This window comes from Chrysoperla carnea, chromosome 5 (genome assembly GCF_905475395.1).
Source record: "Chrysoperla carnea chromosome 5, inChrCarn1.1, whole genome shotgun sequence".
Lineage (NCBI taxonomy): Eukaryota > Metazoa > Arthropoda > Insecta > Neuroptera > Chrysopidae > Chrysoperla > Chrysoperla carnea.
The window spans coordinates 18,093,925-18,119,817 of record NC_058341.1 but is presented as its reverse complement, the minus strand read 5'-3'; the positions used below and the strand labels follow the sequence as shown (position 1 = coordinate 18,119,817).

General features: G+C 28.5%; 1 protein-coding gene across 3 annotated transcripts in view; it reads right to left on the bottom strand.

Moving 5' to 3' along the window:
• LOC123299968 (protein daughterless) overlaps nt 1-25,893 on the bottom strand; it is a 164,893-nt gene that overhangs the window by 99,313 nt on the left and 39,687 nt on the right. For all 3 annotated transcript variants that reach the window (XM_044882404.1, XM_044882406.1, XM_044882405.1), the window contains exon 3: nt 24,543-24,896. In XM_044882404.1, the coding sequence (XP_044738339.1) occupies nt 24,543-24,896 (354 nt within the window). The remainder of the gene's footprint in view (nt 1-24,542; nt 24,897-25,893) is intronic.

Sequence of the window (25,893 nt, the reverse complement as noted above, 5' to 3'; positions counted from 1 at the left end):
CGTCGTTTTGTTTTCGAGATATTTATTTTGACGTAAATTGGTCAAAATTGGGAACTTTGGAATTTTTATAATAAGCCCTATTCTTAGTCAAGCAAATTCTGTCGAAAAGTGGATTTTACCGCAGTTCAAGCAAAGGGACTGCAAATACCATTCTGGAAATACATTATATACTTATGTAGTTTAAAGTGACAAAGAGATAATTTAGAATAATTGAATGGGATTTGTTTTTTCAGCATTTTTAAAATCGCACTCTTCTTTTCCTCATATTGTTATTATATCCAAATTGCTATAAATACTGTTTCAAATACAAAGAAAATTTTAGATTCTCACAAGTTGTATAAGTTTAAAATTATATCTTTCTTAATAGAAAACCGTTTACATAGCAAGCAGCATAAAGAGAACGATAGACACTCTACGAGCTAGACGTAACGTAAAGAACGACTGTGATTGTGATTAAAATTGCATTAAAACATAAATATTTAATTTGACATGAAATGCCACTCACACATTAGGTCGATTTTCAACATCTCGTACAGTGTTTAAATCGCCCTATTGACAATGTTCTTCCTATTCGTTTCTATATTATAGAGACTGGAGTGTAAGTAGCAACACCACGCCACGTACCAACGATACTGAATGAATTATACTCTCGATGAAGTTTTCAAAGATAAAAATGTCCTTAAGTAACATTCAAATATCAAAACTGTACACTCAACCCCATGTATATGACGAGTGATTTTAAATGGTTGATGGTCATAAAACAATCATGAAGCGCGACTACTAGATTTGACCAAAAGAGGACGGTGCTACCTAGTGATGCGACTCGAGTAGGATTTTGTGATTCGATTTACCGAGGTAAGTTTATTACGTCACTCACACGAGTCGCACTTGATGTTTCGAGTCAATCGTGCTAAATGTTTACATTGTCTGCAATTCGAATAAGATTTGCTTAAATATTTTTCAGAATTTTAATCGCAATTTCTACACAAAAAGTAGTAAGAAGAAAATTAGAAGGCAATTGCTACCAATGAGAAGAAACTTCACAGTACTCCTACGAATTCATAAAAAAAATTGTGGAAATACCCATTTTTAAATACTTTCATTCAATTAGCAATTTTAATTATTAATTAATATGAAATAAAATCCAAGAAATTTGTAAAGCCGAGTGTAAATGAACTTTCGAGTTCGAATTTAACAAATTCACTCGAGTCAATCGAGTAAAAATAGAACAATGAGTACCGAAATTTTGCTGTATTGACAACAAATTTTGAGAATAGCTTGCCTAAAAATGACAGCTTCAATTATTGATAAAAAAAATTTAATTTTTTCAGCTAAATATAGGTTTGTGTGAATTTTCGGGTCCAATTTTTACAAAAAAAATGTCTCTGGTAATTTTCTGGTAAAAACGATCATTTTCGAGTTAGAAACCAGCGTAATGTTCTTTTAAAATCTTTTTCTAATCCAAAACATTAAGTTTTCTTATTTGTTAAAGTTTGTATGAAAATACATCATTTTGGAATACACTACTCAACCGATTTTAAAAATTATTTCCCCTATAGAATGCTACACTGCCAGCAAATAACATGGGCCATATTTTATTGTCTAAAAAAATGGGTTGCTCGCCAAAATTTAAAATCCATGAAATTGTGAACAAATGGAGAGACAAGTGAGGGCTGGGGAAGTGAAGACTGTAGCGCGACAGTCTTTGTTTATAAGTTAAAATTGTCGCTGGACGATATTCATTTACTGTAAATCGGTACAAAGTTCGCCGGGTCAGCTAGTATGTAAAGAAACAAATTAGGAATGCTTTAAACCTAAATAGGATGTTACAAAAAAATAATAAACAAAGAAAACTTTTTGACAAAAGTTTAATTCAATCCCGAAGTAAATTGCACAAGCGGCAACGTTGTTAAATTTGTTTATGTATTGTGACCACTGTGGTGCTTGTTATACATACTCTATAAATATATGAGCAACATATGATAGTAGTATTCGTTGTAGCTTTGTCAGATTTACTGCGCTAATACAATTATATTTGAAGAACTTTATTTTTTCGCTTTCTAACATATCGCGTTCTCTCTCATGTGGCTAGAACCTTAATTCTATATACTTTGAGACAAAATTACAGCTGAAAAATCTATAATTACTCAGTTGTCAAATATTGTAATATATTCTTCTATTTTGAATTGTGTAGTGTTTACAATTTATTATCAACTTAGCATAATCATTCTGTTTTGTTAACGTAATACATATCGATCAATGTTTTTGAATCTCTCTGTATCTACTTTCGATATCATACCCCTATATATATCTATTCTCAAACAATATCTACACACGCTTCTTTTATCCCACCCTATACACACATAATATGTGACATACAAGTACAGAAAATCACCTTACACACAACTTTATTATAACAGGCGTTTGAGTGTTACAAGTGGGAACGGGGGTTGGGACAATGTTATTATTTATATGTGAAAGTTTTCACATATTTTGTTCAAAGTTTTTCTTTTTTTTTTTCTGGAAGTTCACTAAAATTATTCGTAATTTTTCGTATTCAATTTTTTGATATTACAATATATGTTCTTTTTTTTATAAAAATTTTCACAACATTGAAGAAAATCTCATTAAATAATAATTTATATTTATGATTTATTTGTAATCGTATTGGAAATAGATTTGTTATGAATTTTTCAAAATGTGTAGAGGTAAATTTTTTCTACATAACTTTTAATTTCCTTGGAGGAAAAATGATGTTTTTTTATATGGGTAAATTTTAAAGAAAATTTCGAAGTGTTTTTTTTTTTCTAAACAATATGCCATTTTGTTTCGAGTTTTAAATATATGGAATTGCTCTTGTTCCAAGTATATACATTTTTTTTAAATAATGAAAAATGAAACAAAAAAAAGAATTTCATCATTTTCCACTACCTAAAAAAGCACTCAGACGACAAGGTAGCTGGATTATAAACTTTTTGAGAGTCATTTTTTGCAAAAGTAAATTTGCCAAAACGAAATAATAAAATGAAAATTGTATAAATTTAAGTTTATTTTTGAAAAATGAATACATTATTATTACCTACGTGATAGCAATAAATATGAATTTAAAAAAACTACCACAATTCAAAAATGGGAGGGAGAAATGTTTCATTCGAAATTTTCCCATATGTGTATATGTGTAAAGTGAAGCCACTATTGAAGCCAACCCAACACAACAAGCACTCAATATAATAAAAATGTTATAAAACCCAATAATAATTCCTGAATACCATTTTTCAAATTGAATATTCATTTTCATAAAATATACATACGAGCATAGAAAATTGGTGAAAATGGTGTGTGTTTGTATACATTTACTTCGTGTGGAAAATTGTACAGTTTACGTATTACGTATGTGAAAACACAAAACATGTTTATGTAATAAATTTGATGTGAATGAAAATTGCTACTGACTTTTTTCACCCAAAAAAAAAACTATTAACAAAAATAAAACCGACTTCAAAAGAAAAACTTTTCCAAAACAAATAAATATGCACTAAAAAGTAAAAAAAATAACGATAATATAATGCAGTTAAAATTATTGTTATTTTTGAAGTCGGTGTCAGCCAAGGAAACAACTCTGACAAAACACAGTTTGCTACATTAGCTTGGCTGACCCCAAAAATAACAATAATTTTAACTGCATTATATAATCGTTATTTTTTTTTACTTTTTAGTGCATATTAATTAGTTTTGGAAAAGTTTTTATTTTGAAGTCGGTTTTTTTTTTGTTAAAAGTTTTTTTTATTTTGTGATTTTTAGTGAATCTGAAGTACACTAACTAATTTGTCACTTAATAAAGAATCATCGACATTGGTTGGCGTGTTATTGAGTTATTCGCCTTCTTGTCGTGCATATTTAATGCAAATTTAAGGCTTAGTTTTCTCATGGATTTCGTTGTCAGAACTAGACCAAAATGGGAATGGGACCACACGTGAAGCACCAGCTTTCAAATAGATCATCAAAATCGGTTCACCCAGTCAAAAGTTCTGAGGTAACACATTTAAAAAAAAATTACAGTCGAATTGAGAACCTCCTTTTTTTTGGTTTGAAGTCGGTTAAAAAATGGAAATAAAAATGTGTAAATATAATATAAAAATAGTAATAATTTTAACGATGGTTCTTTAAATAATTTATCAATTTACTTATACGGTTAAAGACATTTGTTTTGAATTTTCTTTAGATTTTCCACTTGTATTTTCAGATTTCCTTTCAATGTATGGAAATATTGTTCTCGTGTAATCCGATCATTTGAACCATTATTGTGTCAGTCCTTTAAAATCGCTTAAATTGAGAAATCGTGAATTGATATCTCTTCCAGTATAATAAATTCGCAACATGCAAAAAAAAAGTCGACTGTCTAAATATCAAAACTAAATTATTTAATTTTTATATCGAAAATAATCTTTACAAACAAAAAACCTAACATTGATAGAAAAATATGACATTTCAAAATAGATTAATTAGAAAATTGAAAATTGCCTTAATAATAGAATGTCGGTGGCCTATATAGAAATTTTATTATAATAAAGAACACAAAAAATATGACATTTTTCAAAAATTTATAGAATATTAAATGATTTCAATTCATTTATTAATTCATCCGCAATTCTAAATGTATGAACAATGAATTTAAAAAAAAAATCAAGTTGTGCTGGATATGATCTTTATAAACACGATTCATAACTTTCTGATACAATAAATTGTAACATTCCTATACTTCAATATTATAAATGTGAAAGTAAGGATGTTTGTGATGTTTGTGTGTTTGTTACGTTTGCATATAAAAACTAATGAATGGATTTGAATGAAACTTAAGACTAACATAGCTCACAGAATAACACATGAGTTATAATTTATGAAGATATATTATCTATTTCGAGTGTTATGGAAGAGGGATAAGCAAGTGTAATAGTGATCTTTACTTTTAAGCCCAACAAAACGGGCGAATATCAAGCTAAATCATTTATCAAGTAGAGCAGTATTTATTCCATTAACTTTTATTACAATAAATATTCTTAATTATTAACATTCTCTCATTTTTTTTTTTTTTTTTGTTGCCGAGAAAGGGATAATATTTCTCAAAATTTTTTACTTATGGATTTCAAAGCACGTCGAATTCAAAAAGGGTTCAATTTTAGTTTCCTGCGCTTCTCTTCAGCTTTGGAATAACAATAGAATCGAGATTGGAATTGATTTACAAAGTTTTGGAATGTCAGCCTTGGTTAAGATTTATAAGTAGAGTATTGTTTGTCAACCCTTGTTCAAACTTTGACCAAGTCGAATAAATGAAGGTTGGTCAAAGGGTTTTCAAAACCAAAGTTTGATTTATAAGCCTTGGCTAAGATTTGTGACAAGGTTGGCTTGTAAACAACATTCTACTTGACAAACTAGATTCTAAATGAGAATAGACCTTTTGATCCTATTTTACAATTCGGTCCGATCCGATGATATTAAAAGTGCAGGTTTTTAAAACATTTTTGAAGAAAGTACCTATTGAAATTTGAAACATTGTAGGCACAACATGACTGAATTTTCGAAGAGGAACTATAGTTTTCGATCAGGAAGTTTAGAAAACAAGTCTTATTACTTAAGATGGGAAGGTTTTTTTATTGTGCATTATTGTGGGTGGCAGAATGAATCAAGTTGTTGGTATCGACAAAGTAACCTGATATAACAAAACACAGGAAGTTGAGTATGAAATCAGTACATCAAATAAAATGCTGTGTCTATTTATTTTGATTATATTGGTTTGTGCATGTAAATATTTATTTTACTGAGTGTTTCAAGGGTTTATTATCACTTAGTTCACTTTTTTCAACTAATCAAAATCAGTAAATACAGCAGACTTCTAATTTTTCTGATGTCAATCAACCTAAAATAGCTTTGCAGTTAACTTACATTTCGGTAGCGTATTTTTGAAAATAGATATTTTCAGATTCGAAAGCGGTGGAATGAGCTCCGAAATCAGGGAATTGATCTCTGCTACAACCATTTCGAAATTTTTGAAAATATAAATTTTACTTACTCATGAGTAGAAACTTTCAGACATTACAGTAAGAATAATTAAATAAAAACATACCTGCAACAAACAGAAAATGAAATTAATTAAAATTCGGTTATTAGACAAAACAATTGATTTAACATTTTAACAGAGCTTAAAATTTAATTTAATAATTGCAGGGTTCCATGTTTTATTAATATAAGGTTCATTGTTGCTAATTAATAAGGTTATCGTGTCCCCCTTAAAGGTTCTACCGTAGTATTCTTTCAATTATTGCAGAAAATTCGTGATTCAAGAAATAATTTCTTGCATTAAAAAATCCTTTTAATACCATGTATATGAAATATGAAAGGTATACTAAGTTTAGTCCCAAGTTTGTAACGCTTAAAAATATTGATGCTATGAACAAAATTTTGGTACAGGTGTTCATAAAATCACTTAATTAGTCCATTTCCGGTTGTCTGTTTGTCTGTCGTCTGTCTGTCCGTCTGTCATCACGATTACTCAAAAACGATATCAAGTTGAAATTTTTATAGCGTGCTGTGAGGTCTAGATCGTAAATGAGCAACATAGGTCAATCGGGTCATGCGTCCGTAGGACTCATCTTGTAAACAAAAGAACAAAAGTTTAAATGTAAAAAATGTTCCTTATAAAAAAATTAAACATTTTTTCGTAAACATCACTGTTTACCCGTGAGAGCACAAATTGTATACTATTGTATTATATGTGAATATCAGTTATATATGTGTGACATGTATGTGTAATGTTACAGAGTAATCAACACTGTCTATACATGGTATTTCAATAATTAACTCAGTCAATTGTTTGTTTTCACTTGTTTTCTGTGTAATATTCTGGTATTTTAACGTTAGATGGTTAAATGAAATCGACTTTAAAACATTTCAATTTATGTAAGAAATGAACCTTGAGAAAAATTTTTTAATCAAATATTTAAATATTAAAAAATACAAATATTTTTAAAGGATCAATAAATTTAATATTAGAGCAATGTTTAAATTACAATTTCAATATTAGCAATAATAATATGAATAAAATTAGCATAATAAGTTCACGATGTCGATTGATGATAACTAAAGCATAATTATTTAAACATTGAATAAATATAATTGTACTCTTCTACTCAGATGATTCTACTTACTACATTTATACTCATATATTTACAATTCTAATTTTATTTGAAAATATTATATAAAATTTTTTAATTAAGGATGTACCAGCGCCAGATCAATTTTGGATAAAAAAAAAAGGTTTAATTTCTTTTATATGAAATTCGGCTAAGCCTAAATCAATTCTGAAATTTTTAGGGGAGGGTTGTTACCCGAATATTTAAATAAATAAATGACTTCAAAAGTAGGCATATTTAACTTTGGTTTTATGTTAAAACGCTGAATGGATGATATGTTTTTATAGATTTATCCAAAACTAATCGGTGAAAATTGAAAAAAGAAAAACTATTTAGAGCGTTAATAAATTGTTGGAAAAAAAACCCGTTGTTTAAGGACCCGACTAATTAAGGATGTATGAGCATGCTAGCGGGGTCACAAATTTAAAAAATATGTATTTTCAATTTTGATGGTGAATTATGTTATAACTTGGTAATATAGGACGAAAAGTAAGAAAAAAATTTTCGATATCTGGAGTATCTTCAAAATATCGAAAATTGAAAATTTTGTTTGGTTATGTAGCTTTTGAAATTTTGAAAAACAGATATCGAAACACGTGAGATAACGAACATTCATGAGAAGTTGTAACAAAATTCATAATCAAAGTGGAAAATAAGCTACAAATAATTTCTACCTTAATAGAACAAAAAAATACTGATTTTAAGCTCAAAACTTGGTTACAGGTTGAAGATATTCGAAATGATGAAAATTTTTCCCCAAATTGTCATAATTTTCAATAACAGTTTCTCTCTAAAAGTTTTCTGAAGACATAAACCTTAAAATTGCTTAATTTTTAACCATCCTAGCAACATTTAATAAAAATTTGTTTAAAGGTAATTTTGATACTAGGATTTGACCTTTTTGTAACTTTTAAAATATATCAGTGAAGCATAAAATAAGTGTTTTTAGCAAACAAAAAAATTTGATTGAAGTGTTTATATAAATTTGCCGAACGATAATTATAATTAGCAAACCAACTAATTATTCTAAACAATTTTTTAGTGACCTTTTAAACTTCTGCATCAAGTCCAATTAAAGATAGTATGAATCGTTTGATGTTGATTAGCTGAACATATAAAAATACATTCTCCATAGTTTGAACTCACTTTAAGGTTTAATTTGATGGATAGATAGTTTTTATGATTTAATTTTATGATTCTAAAATGTCTTCAGATTGTTCGAGAATACACTTTTCGATTGTGATTTGTAATGTTTAAAAATGTTTCAAGCGTGTGATAATCTTACCCTTGCAACACCGGGGGTATGCCGGTTGCAGTGTAGCCAGGATTTTAGTTATTCAGGTTGAGTAGCAGACGTTTCTTACCCATCCAGAGCTCACTTAACCAGGTTCTACTATAAACTTTTTTTTTTCTTTTTATCAATACAATAAAATAATTATCAATATTTTTTTGTCTAAACACTTATTTTTGCATTTATTATTATTTTATAATTAACTGTCTGTTACCAAGAGATAAATGTTCATATATATTTCCAGATGAAGGTTATCCACCATCATATCAGCAGTATAGTATGAGCTTATACACTCGCAATCAAAACGGTAGAAATTATTTTGGATTTTTTTATTTGAAAAGTAATTTTATCACGAGTGTTCTTAGCTACATTTCAAGAAAATCTGCTCAGTCGTTTGACGATCATCATCTTTTTCTAGTTGTTATTACGAAATCCTTAACTCGAACTTGAAACATAGCTAAGAACTCGATCAAATTACCTTTCAAACAAACAAAAGATAAAAACGATGCATGTTTTAGGAGCTACTCTCTTAAGTTTGAAATAGTGAAAATAGTGACGATTCACTATTTTCTAGTGAGAAGTATACCACTATTTCAAATAGTGAAAACGAAAAAGTGAAAAGTATAAGAAATCACTATTTGGTAGTGACTATTCACTATCTGTTAAAATAGTAGTATACTTCTCACTACCAAATAGCGAATAGTCACTACAAAATAGTGATTTCTTATACTTTTCACTATTTCGTTTTTAAAGTACGATGCCACAGAATCAGGGCTGATCGATTCGTTTGGGGAATCGGAGCTGTTAAAAGGATGAATCGATTTTAATTTGCTTTTTTTGTTTTAAAGGTAATGTTATCAAGATTGTTAAAAATGTTACTACCTCCGAGGAAGTAGCCGCTTTCCGCCCCCGTCAAGCAGAAAAATTGTAGCACACCACAGGAGCAAGTACAGAATGCTTCAGATCTCATATTTATCTTGCCACTCTCGGCTTCAACAATGAACATGAGATCTGAAACACTATTTACTTTTGCTTCCTAGATGTCTAATATATCGTTTTTGTATTCGGAATGGTGTGATTTTTTTGATGGCGAGTGTAATTTATTAAAAGTAAATATAAATAATAAATGATTATTCTAAAAACTAAGCATAATGCATATGATAAATAAATGGTTGTCACATAACATAACAACATAAGACAGTTAATAGTTAGATACCTAATTACAGATAAATATGTGATGATTAAATAAAAAACTATGTTTTTTATGCTTAGTCAATTGAGTTCAAATCTCATATATTCATAAGAGTTTTATTTATGTATGTATGTATGCATGTGTGTATGTATGCAACGCAGCGATAGAGTTATGTATTGAATAAATAATTTTTATTTTATTTTTTTTATTTCTTGATTATTCTTTTCTTACTAGTAGACTGTATGGCGACCGTTTGTGTGATTATATTATTATGGTATACTAGAAACAAGGTTGTACAAAATTTAAAATGATAATAAAATACTTTTCAATACACAATATTTAACCCATTAGGTTAGGTTAGGTTATATTGGCTGTCCACGAAGTACACACTTAGGCTATAGAGCCCATTGTAATACCATATATGTGTTTTACCAACTTTCCGCAGATAATTTCATTTAGCAGCTCCTCAATTTCAAAGGCTGAGTGCACCTCCTTCATGCATATACCATGCACTACACCAGCCCATCACAATTATTAATTAAATTAATTTTGTTGCGACGGCGGGAATCGAACCCGCTACCCTCTGCATAGGATAATAGGGCGAGCATTTAACCCATTACGGTGCTAATAATATTGGAGATTTTTAATAGTGAGTACTAGCAATAGCTGGGAAATCCCAAAACGGTTCTGGGATGGCTTATTAAACTTTTCAGATAAACCCTTTGTAGAAACAAGTTTTCGCGTTTTCTCGACAGACTGTTCTTTACATTGTGATAAACAACAGATTTAATCTCCATTTCTATCGAGCCGAATGTTGAAAAACTTCAATAATTAAAAGATAAAAAATGGTTAAGCACTTTCTGAAATATATTTAAGTTAAAAATTAAATAAAGTTAAAAAATTCAACGTTGATAAGTTTCTTGTAAATAACTTGTTGAAATATGGTGGAAGCGCAAATCAATTATATCAAATATTATATTTATTTGTAAGGTAGGCAGAGAAATGTGCGATTTTAAAAATACTGTAAATGGTCCCTGAAACAACACACTAAAAACGGTCAAAGTTCGAAAAATTTGAACAGTATGTCGAATTTTGCCAAGAAATTTTGTGCATAAATAATATGCATTTTGTAATTGCATTTTAAATTAACCGTAAATATATTAAATTCACTATTCGATTAATAATAATGACAATGATTTCAAATTTGTTATTCGGGGGTTCTTGGGGTCATTGAACACAAATATCGCATCAAAATTAGCCTGGCACCTGGAGCCCATTCTTAATGTTATCCTCATCGTCTCTTGGAATTTTCGGTAAATTCGTTATATAATCGGTGCAAACTAGTTACTCGGCTGTTTTTGGTGTCACTGAACATAGATTTCGCGGTAGAATCCGAAATCAGGTAACTGGTAACAGGTACCTCGGAGAACAATTTTATCGCGATGTTCAGCAAACCTAAAAACCCCCGGGTTACAAGTATGAAATCATTTTCATCACTGAATTTAATATATTTATGGTTAAATAAAAATGAAATTATAAAATGCATATTAGTTATGAAAATTGCATATAAATCAATTTAGGTTACAAAATTTCCTGACGCTCCCATCGCCTAATCTATTACTTACATCTAAATAACTTTAGTGGTCAGAAAATAATTTAACGTAACAAAATTTTACGAAATATATTTAACCAATCGCAATAATTTAAAATAACTACAATACGAAATTATTACGATCATTTGAACAGCCCTTAATAAATGAAAACAATGATTATTTAAAAAAAAATTTGCACAATAGCCAGTAATTGATACTTTGTGTATAACAATGCATAATTTAAAAGAAAAAATGGATCATATTTATCTATAATAAAAATTAAATTATTGTTTCAACGAAATTTAAAATAGAAGTTCAAATGCTGACTAAATATAAACATTGCAATGGAGACTCACGGACTCATAGAATGGAGACTTACTGGCTATGATTTTTGTTGTTTGCTAAAGTTCACTTTAATTTTTTTATCAAATATAGGTATAAGGTTTTATATTCCATTGTTAAACAAATTTGGAAAAAGGTTTCTAAAAATTTTTCACAATTTTAATTTAAGTACCTCTTTTTTTGTTGACGTTGAAACTAGCTGCCCCAAAGAGAGCAAATTCACGAAATCGAGACCATAAGTAAATAGAGAGCAATGTCCGATCCTGGCTATTTAATTTTGTAGCACCTTTACTTATACAGAATTTTCCATCTAACCTAGTCCCTATCCACACTTTAATGAGATCTTTTTCTTAAGGTAAGTAAGATAAAGAAAAATATTTGAAGCAGAAATTGTTTGTACCAAAAAAAATCTTGGATTTGATCTTAATGCTTAGTAAAGGTTTCTTCATTTTCGTGATCTTCAAAAAGACCAAAAAATAAATTTATCTACATCTGAAAATATCTCGAAATTATTCAATTTTGTTTGAACATAAGGTAAACAAACATTCGCAACTGTAACAAGGGGATAAAACGGTAAAAAATAACGAAGATCGTTTCTGGAAGAATGCAATTTTAAGCCTGACTTCTAACATGGCTTCCATAAAAAGGGCTTATATGTTAAAGTGTAGTTTGGATACTGTAATTTGTGTAATTTGGGTATTGTTAAATTCCCAATTTTGTGTATTAGTTGAAAATTTATGTGAAAATCAAGATTATAAATTAATTGATTGTGGAATAATTAATATACCATTGCATTAAACATGAAAATAATCGAAGTTTCTAAAGAATTCATTGGTGTTTTATATACATTTCTTTTTATTTCATTCCATAAAAAAGTTTGTGATTTGGCAACTTATCTAATATTTATGAAAAATCGATTGCCCAAAAATCAGCTCACTCAATTTTGATAAGGAACCCTAAAAATACTTTGACAAACATTACTTAATTTCCTCTCTATACATACACTTGCTACATGAATACTACAGCGTATAACGCCCTCATAAAGATGCTGAGATAACTTGATCATATTGTGACATCTCAAATTTCACATGTCTTTCAACAACTCACATATTATATTGTATAAGAAGCACAAGTAATCAGATAGATAGATGGTGCATCGAGTATGTTTTGAAGAAGACTTTATTTAAAAAACATAAGATGTTTTCTTTTGTATATATTGAAGTAAGTAAAGTAATTCACTTACAATATATAATTATGTATGTTTGATGATTGAAGAGGTATTAAAAACTATTTATTTCACTGTCACGTAATTATTAAGTAAAGACCAACATGATCACATGATCGGTTAAGTGCGAACAAGGCTTGGTAATAAATGTAGAGGTTATCGATATATTTTATGATAAAACGGTATTATCGTTAGACAAAAATAAATAATGAAATTTGAAAAAAGTTAAAATTTATGTAAAAATATACTTAAATATTCTGATTTTGAGTCATAAAAGCACATTTTTTTTTTAAATATTAAAATTAAAAATCGCAATTCTTAAATTGTTTATCACGTGACCTAAAACACGGGCAAGCCTTGCTGTGATGTCACATCGGTATGAGCCATAGACCGAAGTATTTATATTTATTATAATCAAATATCTATGAATATATCTGTCAAACTTATTTGTGTTATTTCGTGTAATGATACCGATATTACGTCATCAAATTGCATGCCCGCGTGTTTGACAGTTTAAAAAAGGTTTAAAATTTAATTTAGTTTTTGACAAGAAAGCGTGTGTATTTTTCCGAAAGAAATTTTTTGTGGCTTTTTATTAGAAAAATCAACATTTTGAAGTACTTTTTAAAAATAGTAGAATATCCTATTCACGAATACGGTCGTTGTCTGACGTCCAATTTGACATAGTTAACAATCAAAATTCAAATTAATGTTAAAAAACCAAAACACAGGATGTTGTCCTTCTAAAAATAATCCATTCCCATCCTTATATCATCATCAAACCAATAAAATGAATAAATTTTATTGAAGTACCCATGTGATCTTAATAAAAATTCTTCTTTGTTTGAAACAACGCATCGACCAACGAGTTACAAATAATATAGTAATGTGCACATTTAGTTTTATAGGTAACGATGATATCGAGAACGAGGGCTGAGAAGTTGTAACAGAATTATTACTCATATAAGTGTTAACTTAGTACGGTTGTCTCTACTTGTTAGTTGCTTATTCACCGCACAATATGATCACGATATCATCGTTATAGTCCAACAGCTGTCAAACCAAAAACATGGTCATTTAATTCAGAAAAGTTAAGTCATAGCATAAAGTCTCTCAGAAAAATCATTGATCATCTTCTATTTTACGTCTTAACTATTTGGAACTCACAAAAAAAAGTGTCTGGGGTCAGAATAATGAATAATTTTGTTGTTGTTGTAATAGCGGAACGGAACAGAAATTTAATTTTATAAAATATGCTAGCCATCGATGGAAATACCCAAAAACCTGCCCAAAACTAGTTGCCATATGTGAATTCTCTATATGCCATATGTGTAGATTTTTAGCAAATATTAGCATGTCTATTTTTTTCTAATTTTTATTTAAATTGAATTTGGCGCCATAATAGTACGAATATCGTCGCCTAAACAGTTGTTTTATGTTGACAAAATTTTTTGCGTTTGGCCAAATAAATAAGTGTCTAAAAACTACTAAAGTAAATTCTTATTAAATCACTATCTTTTGGCTGAAAAACCCAATAGATAGCCTTATGAACTAAATTCCTACATGGTTACGATTTTTCGGGTCAAAACTTTCCTATGAACGGAATTTTTTGGTTTTTTCTCCAAAACGACTAGCTCAATCGCTATGTAAGTTCGATATTTCAATTTTTTGGGTCAAAATTACCTTATAAACAGACTTTAATCAAATTCCGAAACAAAAAAAAAATTTTGAATTTTTCGAAGGGGTACCCCTTCAAAAATTTGAAAAAAATCGAAAAAAAAATTCCGTTTCCGATTTGGATAAAACTCATGTTATAAGGTAATTTTGACCCAAAATATTCAAAAATCGGGTTCATTTAACATTTGGACGATTAGTTTTCGATATAACGTTAAAAATCGATCCGAGCTTTGGTTTTTCTCCAAAACTATTAGCTCAATCGCCTTGTAAACCCGATTTTTGAATTCTTTGGGTCAAAATTACCTTATAAACTGATTTTTATTAAATTCCAAAACAAAAAAAATTTTTTGAATTTTTCGATTTTTTTGAAGGAAAAATTTGAAAAAAATCGAAATAAAATTTCCGTTTCTGATTTGGATAAAATTCATGTTATAAAATAATTTTGACCCAAAACATTCAAAAATCGGGTTCATTTAACATTTAAATGAGTAGTTTTCCAGATAAAGTGAAAATACGTTTTTTTACTTTTTCATAGGGGTACGTACCCCTTAATAATTGCAAAAAATCGAGAAAATTTTGTTACAAAATAATTTTGATCCAAAAATTACTTTACCAGATTAATCGTAACTAACATCTCCTAAATTTGAGTTAAAATTTTAAAATTCCTAGTAAAAAAACTAAATCAGGAAAAGTTTTCATTTGGTTTGGATTAATTTTAAGGAATTCTATACTAAATTTTCCATGAACGACACTTTTTTTTGTAAAATAGCTGCTGGACTATAAAGACATGATTATGACAATGAGAAAACATGAAGAAGACAAATATATCTGGATTTAATGTATAATCAATATTATTATCTCACTCATATAATAATATAGTTGTTATTTTATTTACGAATAGCAAGCAAGGAGCTTTAGCTAGAAGAGCTCGAATAGTAACGAGAGTAATATTATTTAATAAAATATATTATAACCACAATTTTGTATTCTAGTTCTAGTTTTGTATCTTGTAATTCTATAACAGATTTTATTTATATTCCAAGTCCGAAATTATAAATCATTGTAAGAAATCAAATACTTTAGTGCACAAGTTCAAATTGGTGAAATGTAGAAATACACTGAAACACAAATTTAAATAATGACAACCTCATCCCGAAGTTGGCCGTTTCATATTGAAATAAAGTAAAAATACTTTCAAATAATTTACCTAATGATTGGAACAAGTGCAGCTAAATATTTGTATTTACAATAGAATGGAATTGAATTTAAATTATGAATTTATTGATACAAAATCACTAAAGTCATGCATCTTATTGATGAAAACATAGATGTCAAGTTTATATTCTTAATCACTCTGTTTCAATACAAATAAAGATAAAATTAAGATTATTAAATATATGGAGTTACAAAAGTACGACTACTTATGTACTAACAAAATTATTATAACAAATAGGATAAGTTCAACGACAAATTTATTTTTTAACAATTAACTGAGTTAGTTGTTGAAATACCGTGTATAGACATTTTTTACGTCACGTAAGTAAAGAAAGATATCCACTCCTAGATAGCCACACCACAGTTTATTTTTTATAAGATACATTTTGTATATAAAATTATGTTCTATTTCTTACACACACTTTTGACAACTGACCTATGTTGCTCATTTACGACCTCGACTTTACTTTTTATATTCTAAGCACGCAATAAAAACTTCAGCTTGATTTCTTTTCGTTTTTGAGTTATCGCAAATACCCAAAAACCTGCCCAAAACTAGTTGCCATATGTGAATTCTCTATATGCCATATGTGTAGATTTTTAGCAAATATTAGCATGTCTATTTTTTTCTAATTTTTATTTAAATTGAATTTGGCGCCATAATAGTACGAATATCGTCGCCTAAACAGTTGTTTTATGTTGACAAAATTTTTTGCGTTTGGCCAAATAAATAAGTGTCTAAAAACTACTAAAGTAAATTCTTATTAAATCACTATCTTTTGGCTGAAAAACCCAATAGATAGCCTTATGAACTAAATTCCTACATGGTTACGATTTTTCGGGTCAAAACTTTCCTATGAACGGAATTTTTTGGTTTTTTCTCCAAAACGACTAGCTCAATCGCTATGTAAGTTCGATATTTCAATTTTTTGGGTCAAAATTACCTTATAAACAGACTTTAATCAAATTCCGAAACAAAAAAAAAATTTTGAATTTTTCGAAGGGGTACCCCTTCAAAAATTTGAAAAAAATCGAAAAAAAAATTCCGTTTCCGATTTGGATAAAACTCATGTTATAAGGTAATTTTGACCCAAAATATTCAAAAATCGGGTTCATTTAACATTTGGACGATTAGTTTTCGATATAACGTTAAAAATCGATCCGAGCTTTGGTTTTTCTCCAAAACTATTAGCTCAATCGCCTTGTAAACCCGATTTTTGAATTCTTTGGGTCAAAATTACCTTATAAACTGATTTTTATTAAATTCCAAAACAAAAAAAATTTTTTGAATTTTTCGATTTTTTTGAAGGAAAAATTTGAAAAAAATCGAAATAAAATTTCCGTTTCTGATTTGGATAAAATTCATGTTATAAAATAATTTTGACCCAAAACATTCAAAAATCGGGTTCATTTAACATTTAAATGAGTAGTTTTCCAGATAAAGTGAAAATACGTTTTTTTACTTTTTCATAGGGGTACGTACCCCTTAATAATTGCAAAAAATCGAGAAAATTTTGTTACAAAATAATTTTGATCCAAAAATTACTTTACCAGATTAATCGTAACTAACATCTCCTAAATTTGAGTTAAAATTTTAAAATTCCTAGTAAAAAAACTAAATCAGGAAAAGTTTTCATTTGGTTTGGATTAATTTTAAGGAATTCTATACTAAATTTTCCATGAACGACACTTTTTTTTGTAAAATAGCTGCTGGACTATAAAGACATGATTATGACAATGAGAAAACATGAAGAAGACAAATATATCTGGATTTAATGTATAATCAATATTATTATCTCACTCATATAATAATATAGTTGTTATTTTATTTACGAATAGCAAGCAAGGAGCTTTAGCTAGAAGAGCTCGAATAGTAACGAGAGTAATATTATTTAATAAAATATATTATAACCACAATTTTGTATTCTAGTTCTAGTTTTGTATCTTGTAATTCTATAACAGATTTTATTTATATTCCAAGTCCGAAATTATAAATCATTGTAAGAAATCAAATACTTTAGTGCACAAGTTCAAATTGGTGAAATGTAGAAATACACTGAAACACAAATTTAAATAATGACAACCTCATCCCGAAGTTGGCCGTTTCATATTGAAATAAAGTAAAAATACTTTCAAATAATTTACCTAATGATTGGAACAAGTGCAGCTAAATATTTGTATTTACAATAGAATGGAATTGAATTTAAATTATGAATTTATTGATACAAAATCACTAAAGTCATGCATCTTATTGATGAAAACATAGATGTCAAGTTTATATTCTTAATCACTCTGTTTCAATACAAATAAAGATAAAATTAAGATTATTAAATATATGGAGTTACAAAAGTACGACTACTTATGTACTAACAAAATTATTATAACAAATAGGATAAGTTCAACGACAAATTTATTTTTTAACAATTAACTGAGTTAGTTGTTGAAATACCGTGTATAGACATTTTTTACGTCACGTAAGTAAAGAAAGATATCCACTCCTAGATAGCCACACCACAGTTTATTTTTTATAAGATACATTTTGTATATAAAATTATGTTCTATTTCTTACACACACTTTTGACAACTGACCTATGTTGCTCATTTACGACCTCGACTTTACTTTTTATATTCTAAGCACGCAATAAAAACTTCAGCTTGATTTCTTTTCGTTTTTGAGTTATCGCGTCGGCAGACAGATGGACAAACGAAAACCGAAAATGGACTACTTATGTGATTATATGAATACCTGTACCAAAATTTTGTTGGTAACATCAATATTTTTAAACGTTACAAACTTGGGACTAAATTTAGTATACCTTGATATATTTAATATATACATGGTATAAAAGTTTAGAGGTAAATTGATATGAAGTTACAACCATGACACTTTTAAAAAGTTTTTACCATCGATTTTCAATATTTTCATCGTAAAAAACTGAATTGATATCTTAATCAAAGTTATGCAAATTTCGGTGACTGATAATTATACTTATAAAATATAATAAATGATAAAGACAAATATATTTGTATAATAATCTATAGTAAGATATATCTCTCACTCTTTTGAAGTAAGTAAAGCACATCTCTACATAAACACATATATATTACACACACATAAGTATCTCTATATCTCTATATATTATAAATGCGAAAGTAATCATGTTTGTTTGTTTGTTACGCTTTCACGCTAAAACTATCGAATGGTTTTTAATGAAACTGTACAACAATATAGCTCATACTTCAGAATAACACATGAGCTATAATTTATAAAGATATATTAATAAAACAAAAATTCAAAATTAATTTATAATTTGACATTACCATAAATTACAGATTTCTGCAAAAATAGTCAATATAAAATATTTCACGGCCATCTTTACTGATAACTTAATGAATAATTACAACTAATATTCTTTTAAAAGAATAGAAAACCATACATATATTTTACCTGTGTAAAACAATCCTTATCATTATTTCAAGTGTTATAGAAAGGGGATAAGCGAGAGCAATCTTTATCAATCTTTACGTTTAAACCCAGCGAAGCGGGTGAGTATCACTCTAGTTATAGAATAAATATTAAATGTGTCTTTTGTAAATATTATTCCAGTAAATATTTACATTTAAAAAAAATGTAGATGAAATAATGACGATAATTAAAAATAAATACTAACTATCCTTGTCTTATTCTTTGTAACTTATGTTTATAAGTATGTAGTTGGTAAGTTGTATTACTAAAAAGACAACACATTAAAATGAAGAAGCTTTTTTAGAGTTCTCTTCGCTATATTTTGTTTTGTTTTTTTATTTAAAGGAATATTATTATTTTATTTAAATAAAAATAATATACAAACAGAAATATTTTATTATTCAGCCATCATAATGCTTTTTACGTTCTTTTTTTTTTTTTAAACATAATTTTTTATTAATCATTAAACAAAAAATTTAATATTCATTTAGAAATATAAAAATTATTAAGAACAAATTTTTGAAATTTTAAAACTTATTAACTTCCCAGAGGAAGTTGGGGCTGATTTTGAAAATCTCCATATTATTATATTTTGTAAATTTTACTTGGGTTTAATTTGACTGAATTACTTATCATATGTTATTAATGAAATCCTACTATATTAAAATCTAAAGTCAGACGATTTTCGTGTCAGTTGTCCATGTGACAAAGAGTGTCTCCAGATTTTATAAATTTATATAAATTTTTGGGGGTATTAACTCGCGTGAACGTCCTCAGAAGGCACTATCAAAATTTAGGAACGCATAGAACACAAACAGACATACAAAAGATCATTTTTATTTATATAGATATTATGTCTTCCGTACTATCAAAAAAATTATAATATTTATTGTTTGACGTCATTACAACTTTTGATATTATTGTAATAAATTTTATAAGTACTTTGATTTTTTTTTTAAATAATAATTATTAATAAACGGTACGATATGATGGCAAAGAGTGACATCATCGTAATATCCTTTATAGATTTCAGTTAAATAGAATATTAATAATAGTTATAATTTTAAATAATTAATTCGATACGAAATATTTTTATTAATGAATTCATATTAAAAGTATTTTATAAAGTATAACGATTATTAATTTAATGTTTAATAATTAAACTAACTATTGACATCTATTATTTAATGATTGAACTAAAAGTAATATATGGAATTCATATCGGGAATAAAATTATTAGAAAAGTTGAAAAACTATTTATATAAAAGTTTATTTTTGATATTTCTTTTCTTATTAAACTTTTTACTAGTGTATATTTTACTAGAACGCTTTTCCGAAAAGAAGCTGCGAACATTGCTGATTTAAAAATTCATTTAAGATAATTTAAAAAATAAAAATTTTTCCTGTCCTTTTATCGAAATCTTACAGACATCATCTCGTGTCACGATGTGTGTCCACGATGGATTTCGATTAAAGACGTCAATATTGTTTTATTGCAAATTTGAGTTTTTTGTAGGGTTGTAATTATTTATAACTTCCCTAAGGGCTGTAGCTACTTCACTGAGCCAAAATATAGAAACCTATATCAAAATTACATAACATTGGAAAATGTTTGAAAATTTGAAGAAAATTTTTTTGATGTATGTGATTTGTTGCTCAACATTTTACAGCATGTGATGATTTTAAGGTTGTACTTTAAAGGAGTCACTAACTGATTAGCTTTTAGATTCTACTCAGTTGTATGGCCCAAGTCAAATAGTTTTTTAAGACAAAACTTAAAAGTTGCTACAAATCGTGAGCTGTGCATTTTACCATCGGTGACCATCGACTTACCAAACTAAATATGCTGTGTGTTTTGTAAATAATTCCCCTGAGTATGTGAGAGAGAGCATATACATTAAGCAATGTGTATAAGAAAGATATTACTAAACGTCTCTTTGTATGCTCATGAACAGTAGTAGTACAAGCATAGTATCTTTCTTATATACATTGCTTAATGAATATGTACTCTCTCACACCATTGATGTACAAACTGTTCTTTCATATAGAAATAATTATATCCTTAACACAAAATTAATAAAAACAATTAATTTAAAGAAAACAAAACAACAACACAATGCCTTAAATGTTATCCCACTGTTAAACTCGCTCGAGCTCTCCAGAAATAATATTAATGCCTTTGCTTACACAGAAAAAAAAAATTATTTTTTGTTATATCTCGAACGATACGTATAAGAGGGTAGTGAACTACCATCACCTAAGAAGGAGACGCTGTGACACATAGAGATGGTGTGTATAGGTAGTAGATTTTAGTTGGGTTCTTAAAGCCATTAGAACGTAAACGATACGCGTCTGACGTCATTGTTTGTCTTTCGTAAGGATAAAAAGAATGATACAAAGCTTTTTTTTATGTCGCTTTTGTTTTGCAATTTGTTTATTTTCTACTAAAATTTTTTTTTGACTGTTTTTTTTTTTTTTCTAGCATTTTGATTTTTTTTTTTTTGAAACTAATAAAATTTGTAGTCACGTACTTAATGGCATCAGATTTGTGTAAACAATTGACGATTGTCTGAGTAAGAATTTTTTTTTAGTACTACTTCTGCCAATAGGTTCCTTTCGGCCAACAACATTTAGAACAGCCCACTCAAGTTATCATGCATTTTAGAAAATCCTAAACTTCCTTCATTTTTTGGGTAAATAAAAAGGTTATCGACTTTCAGCTCAAATTAGGTTTGAAGGGTTGTATACTAAGCGGAATAATGCTATAAAAGCGAGAGTTTTTAGCACTATGGAGAGGAATCCCAGGGGGAATTTTGTGTAGGTACTCTTTATCGTTGTCTTCTGAACTCGATTACAGAACTGAGAATAACCTTATGGTATATATTTTTTCTTGCTCATCGAAAAAGAGAAGTTGAATTTTTCTTTCTAAGATTATAAAAATGATGGAAGTTTACCATAAAAAAAACTATACAATTCAAAAAAGCATCTTAAAAATGGTGTAATTTTAGAAGAGCAAACAAAAAATTGAAGCTAAGCTAATTGAATAAAAACCGAACTAATATGGCAAATAATGTCCACAATAAAATTACTATTAAATTCCTAAACACTGTAGTAAAAAGCAAAATGACCATACATACACAATTCAAATAAAATTGCTTTACATTGTACACTTCCTTTCAAATTAAATGATCCAAATTCAGTTTTGTAGGTAGTTAGTAAGTAACCCAAAATGGAAATGGATTTAACAAACAACTTCGACATGAATTATTATGAAAGGGGCATAAGTGAAGCCAAGGTATGTAAAGGCCATCCCGTGGTGGTCCTTGCTTTTAAAATTAAAATTGTCTAGTAAAACGGGCGGGTTACTGCCAGGACAATTAAAAAATGAAATTGAATTCTCTACTAGTTTACTGATTATTAGTCGCAACGATTGTGCCACTCATAGATTTTTGGAGTCCTGAATAGATAAATAGCAAAATATTCGTCTATTGATAAATGTTAGGATACTAAAAAAACAATATATATGAAATTGGTTCAATTTTTTCATATCTTCATGTGTACCAAACATAAAATGTAAAGGATAACCATATCAGATGAACTTTTGGTAAGATGAAGTCAAGATGATGAGAAAACGACAACCAAGGAGGGTAAGTAAGCAAGTACCAACTATAACATAAAGATATTTATCCCAAGAGAATAGTTGAGAGTAAATGTACTAAATATATACATACACATAAGGGAAAAGACGGACCATGACCAAACACAAACATATAAATAAATACAAGCTGCTCCCCAAAATAATTTTACAAATGATTTTCAAAGATTAAATTTATTTTTTAATAATCATTTCCAATCATTGGTGCTTTAACTATTTACTTTTACATTTCCTCAACTTTTGTTTGCAAGAGAAAAAAAGACCGAGAGGTGTCATGGGACACTCGGTAGGAACTATATTCCTGTCGTACTTTGGTACATTATAAATGCAGGGCTTACTTTTTGTATTTACATGATAAAAGTCAAATACTTGTTTGATTCGTTAAAGAATTTAATTTTATAACTAATTATACTTTCTACTGGATGAAATAATTGTAGTATTAGTTTAAAAAAGACATACTTCTGAATTAGTAGTCAACTCAATATGTGAGTACATTACGTGTGGTTTGATTAGAATATTTATGGCATAACATAAAAATTGCATTGTACTTACTTGAAATTATCTTTGTTTTCTTTAACTTCTGATAACTTTCACAAATTAAAAAATACAAATTGACATTTATAAAAAGATTTTTGCATTTCCTCAAAATTCATGGCAACCTGAATCGATTGAAAAAGTTTTAGTTTCCTAGGTGACCTAGATGTCACTAGCATCAAATCTCGTGCATTAAGGAACATAGTTTCAAAAAAGCATTTTTGTTAGGTCACCTTATATACTACATATAAAAAATAAAATAGATCCGTTTGGCCGTTAAAGTGAACAAGCAACCCTCAACTAACTTACAACGAATATTCACATTCACGAATTGGGTTGGTAGTTTGACTGACAACTCAATTATATTAACAACACAGAAACATCGAAATAAACAATCATTCGTCTTACACGCCTAAAACACTGTAAAATAGAAACTTCCTAAAAGATTTTTAAGATTAACTAATAGTTTTCGATACCAAATATATATACATTTCGAATATTTATATATGCGTTTTTATTGTAAAACAATTTTCTGTCAATCGATATTTACTATTTGAGCAAACAAAATCGAGATAATTTTCGAATCAAGCTTCTTCAAGTGATTCACCTTGCCATGAATTTTGAAAAAACGCAGAAATATTTTTATCAATTAATGTTTCATCTGGCCGCCGTTTTAGATAAAAAGGGCGATATCAAAAATCTCATCATGCTCATTTGAACATCTGGGTCAAAAATTTAAATCACCCAACGTCGCATTGTACCGAGTGTTTAAAAAGTGAGGTAAAACCAAAAAAAGTGTAACAATAAAATGACACCAAAAACGGACCATTTTCACCTGTACGGACTTTCACCTGTAATGTACGGACTTATTGGGTTGACTCCTAAATCAGAAGTAAGTCTTTTTTTAAACTAATATTACAAATAATTCACACAGTTAAAAGTAAAAGAAGCTAAAAAATTAAATACTTTCAAAAATAAAATAAGTATTTGATTTCGAAAATAAATACCTCAAATTTTCAGAAAAATATCTTGTAAATAAAAAAGTAATATAATGTACTAAAGGATCATAGTTTCTACCGGGTGTCCCACGACACCTCTCGTTCTTTTTTATATAATCAATATACGTTAACAATGAAAAATAATATTAATAAAAGATTGTGACTTACCCAATGACCGTCCAATGTGGTTTGTGGTTCATCCTTTGTGATAACACCAGGAACAGTAGGTACAATAACGCGTGCACCAGCACTCCCCGCACTAGGTTGTTGTTGTTGGCGTGCACCTTTTATTGGTGAATGTTGACGTAACGCACCAGTAGCTGGCACACCAGGAGCAGACGCTTGACCAGCACCGCGTACTCCTGTTGTGACCGCTGTACCAAACGGAAAGTATGGTGAATCAGCGGCAAATGGTTCGGCCGTTGGTCCAACACCCGCACCAGATAAACCCGAACCAGGACCACCCGGGCTTGGTCCACCATATGCCACGGGTCCAACCGCTGTCGGACTTAAAGCGTACGCCTGTAAATTAATGAAAAGAAAATGATATGATACTAGTTTTTCATTTCATGTACGATAGATATTTGATATATAATTTTTGTTTGGAAAGTTTTAATGTTTTTCTTTCCTACAATGATACGAGGGAAATCATTACTCTTCATATATCCTTTTCTCTTACTTTTAATAGGTGTTTTCATAACAAAAATTACTTTCCGATGTTATGAAAAGCAATCAAACAAACTTATGAAAATTGTGTATTAGATATCAAAGACTATGTACAGGGTAATTCATTTAATTCGGTCTGCAGACTGTCACCAAATTAGCAACGAGTAACATACACAATAAGAGCAACTAAGATTAGCTAATTCATATCAGTTCTAACTACATGATAGTCGAAGTACGTATTTTTATAAAACATAAATTGACCTAAAACATTGGAGAAAATATGGAAATTTAATTCGAAAAAAGTTCTCATTTACTAATTTTGATAATATTTATTAAAGATTATTGAAATTGAGTTTCCTATCTTTAATTTTTTTTAACGAAAAAACCATGAAAATTTCGGCTTTTTTCAGATTTTGGCGATTATAACCCTTAAGGATTTGTTTTTGATGGTATTTTTGCAGAATGTCTTTAAAGTAGACTAAATTTGCTATAATATGAGATTACAACTGTCTGTGTATACCCAATAATTTCAGAGATAAAGCCTTTCAAATTTTATAATTTCCTGAAAACTGAAATTGGATCTCCTTCTAGCATAATTTACTACGCATCTACTTTCTATTCAAAATAATTCATCCCTTATAATTCAAATAAGTTGGTATCGACATTTTCATCGGTAGTACGAATAAAATTGTAAATAATTTAATAAATTACGTCTGAAATTGAAATAATCCCTACTTATATAAACGTACACTTTTAATAAAATTAATAAACAACAAGAAAAAGTAAATAAAATTTGGTCGGGTGGAATGCAGAGAACGGTGTTATAACAAAGAGAAAATGTACTTAGCAGCAG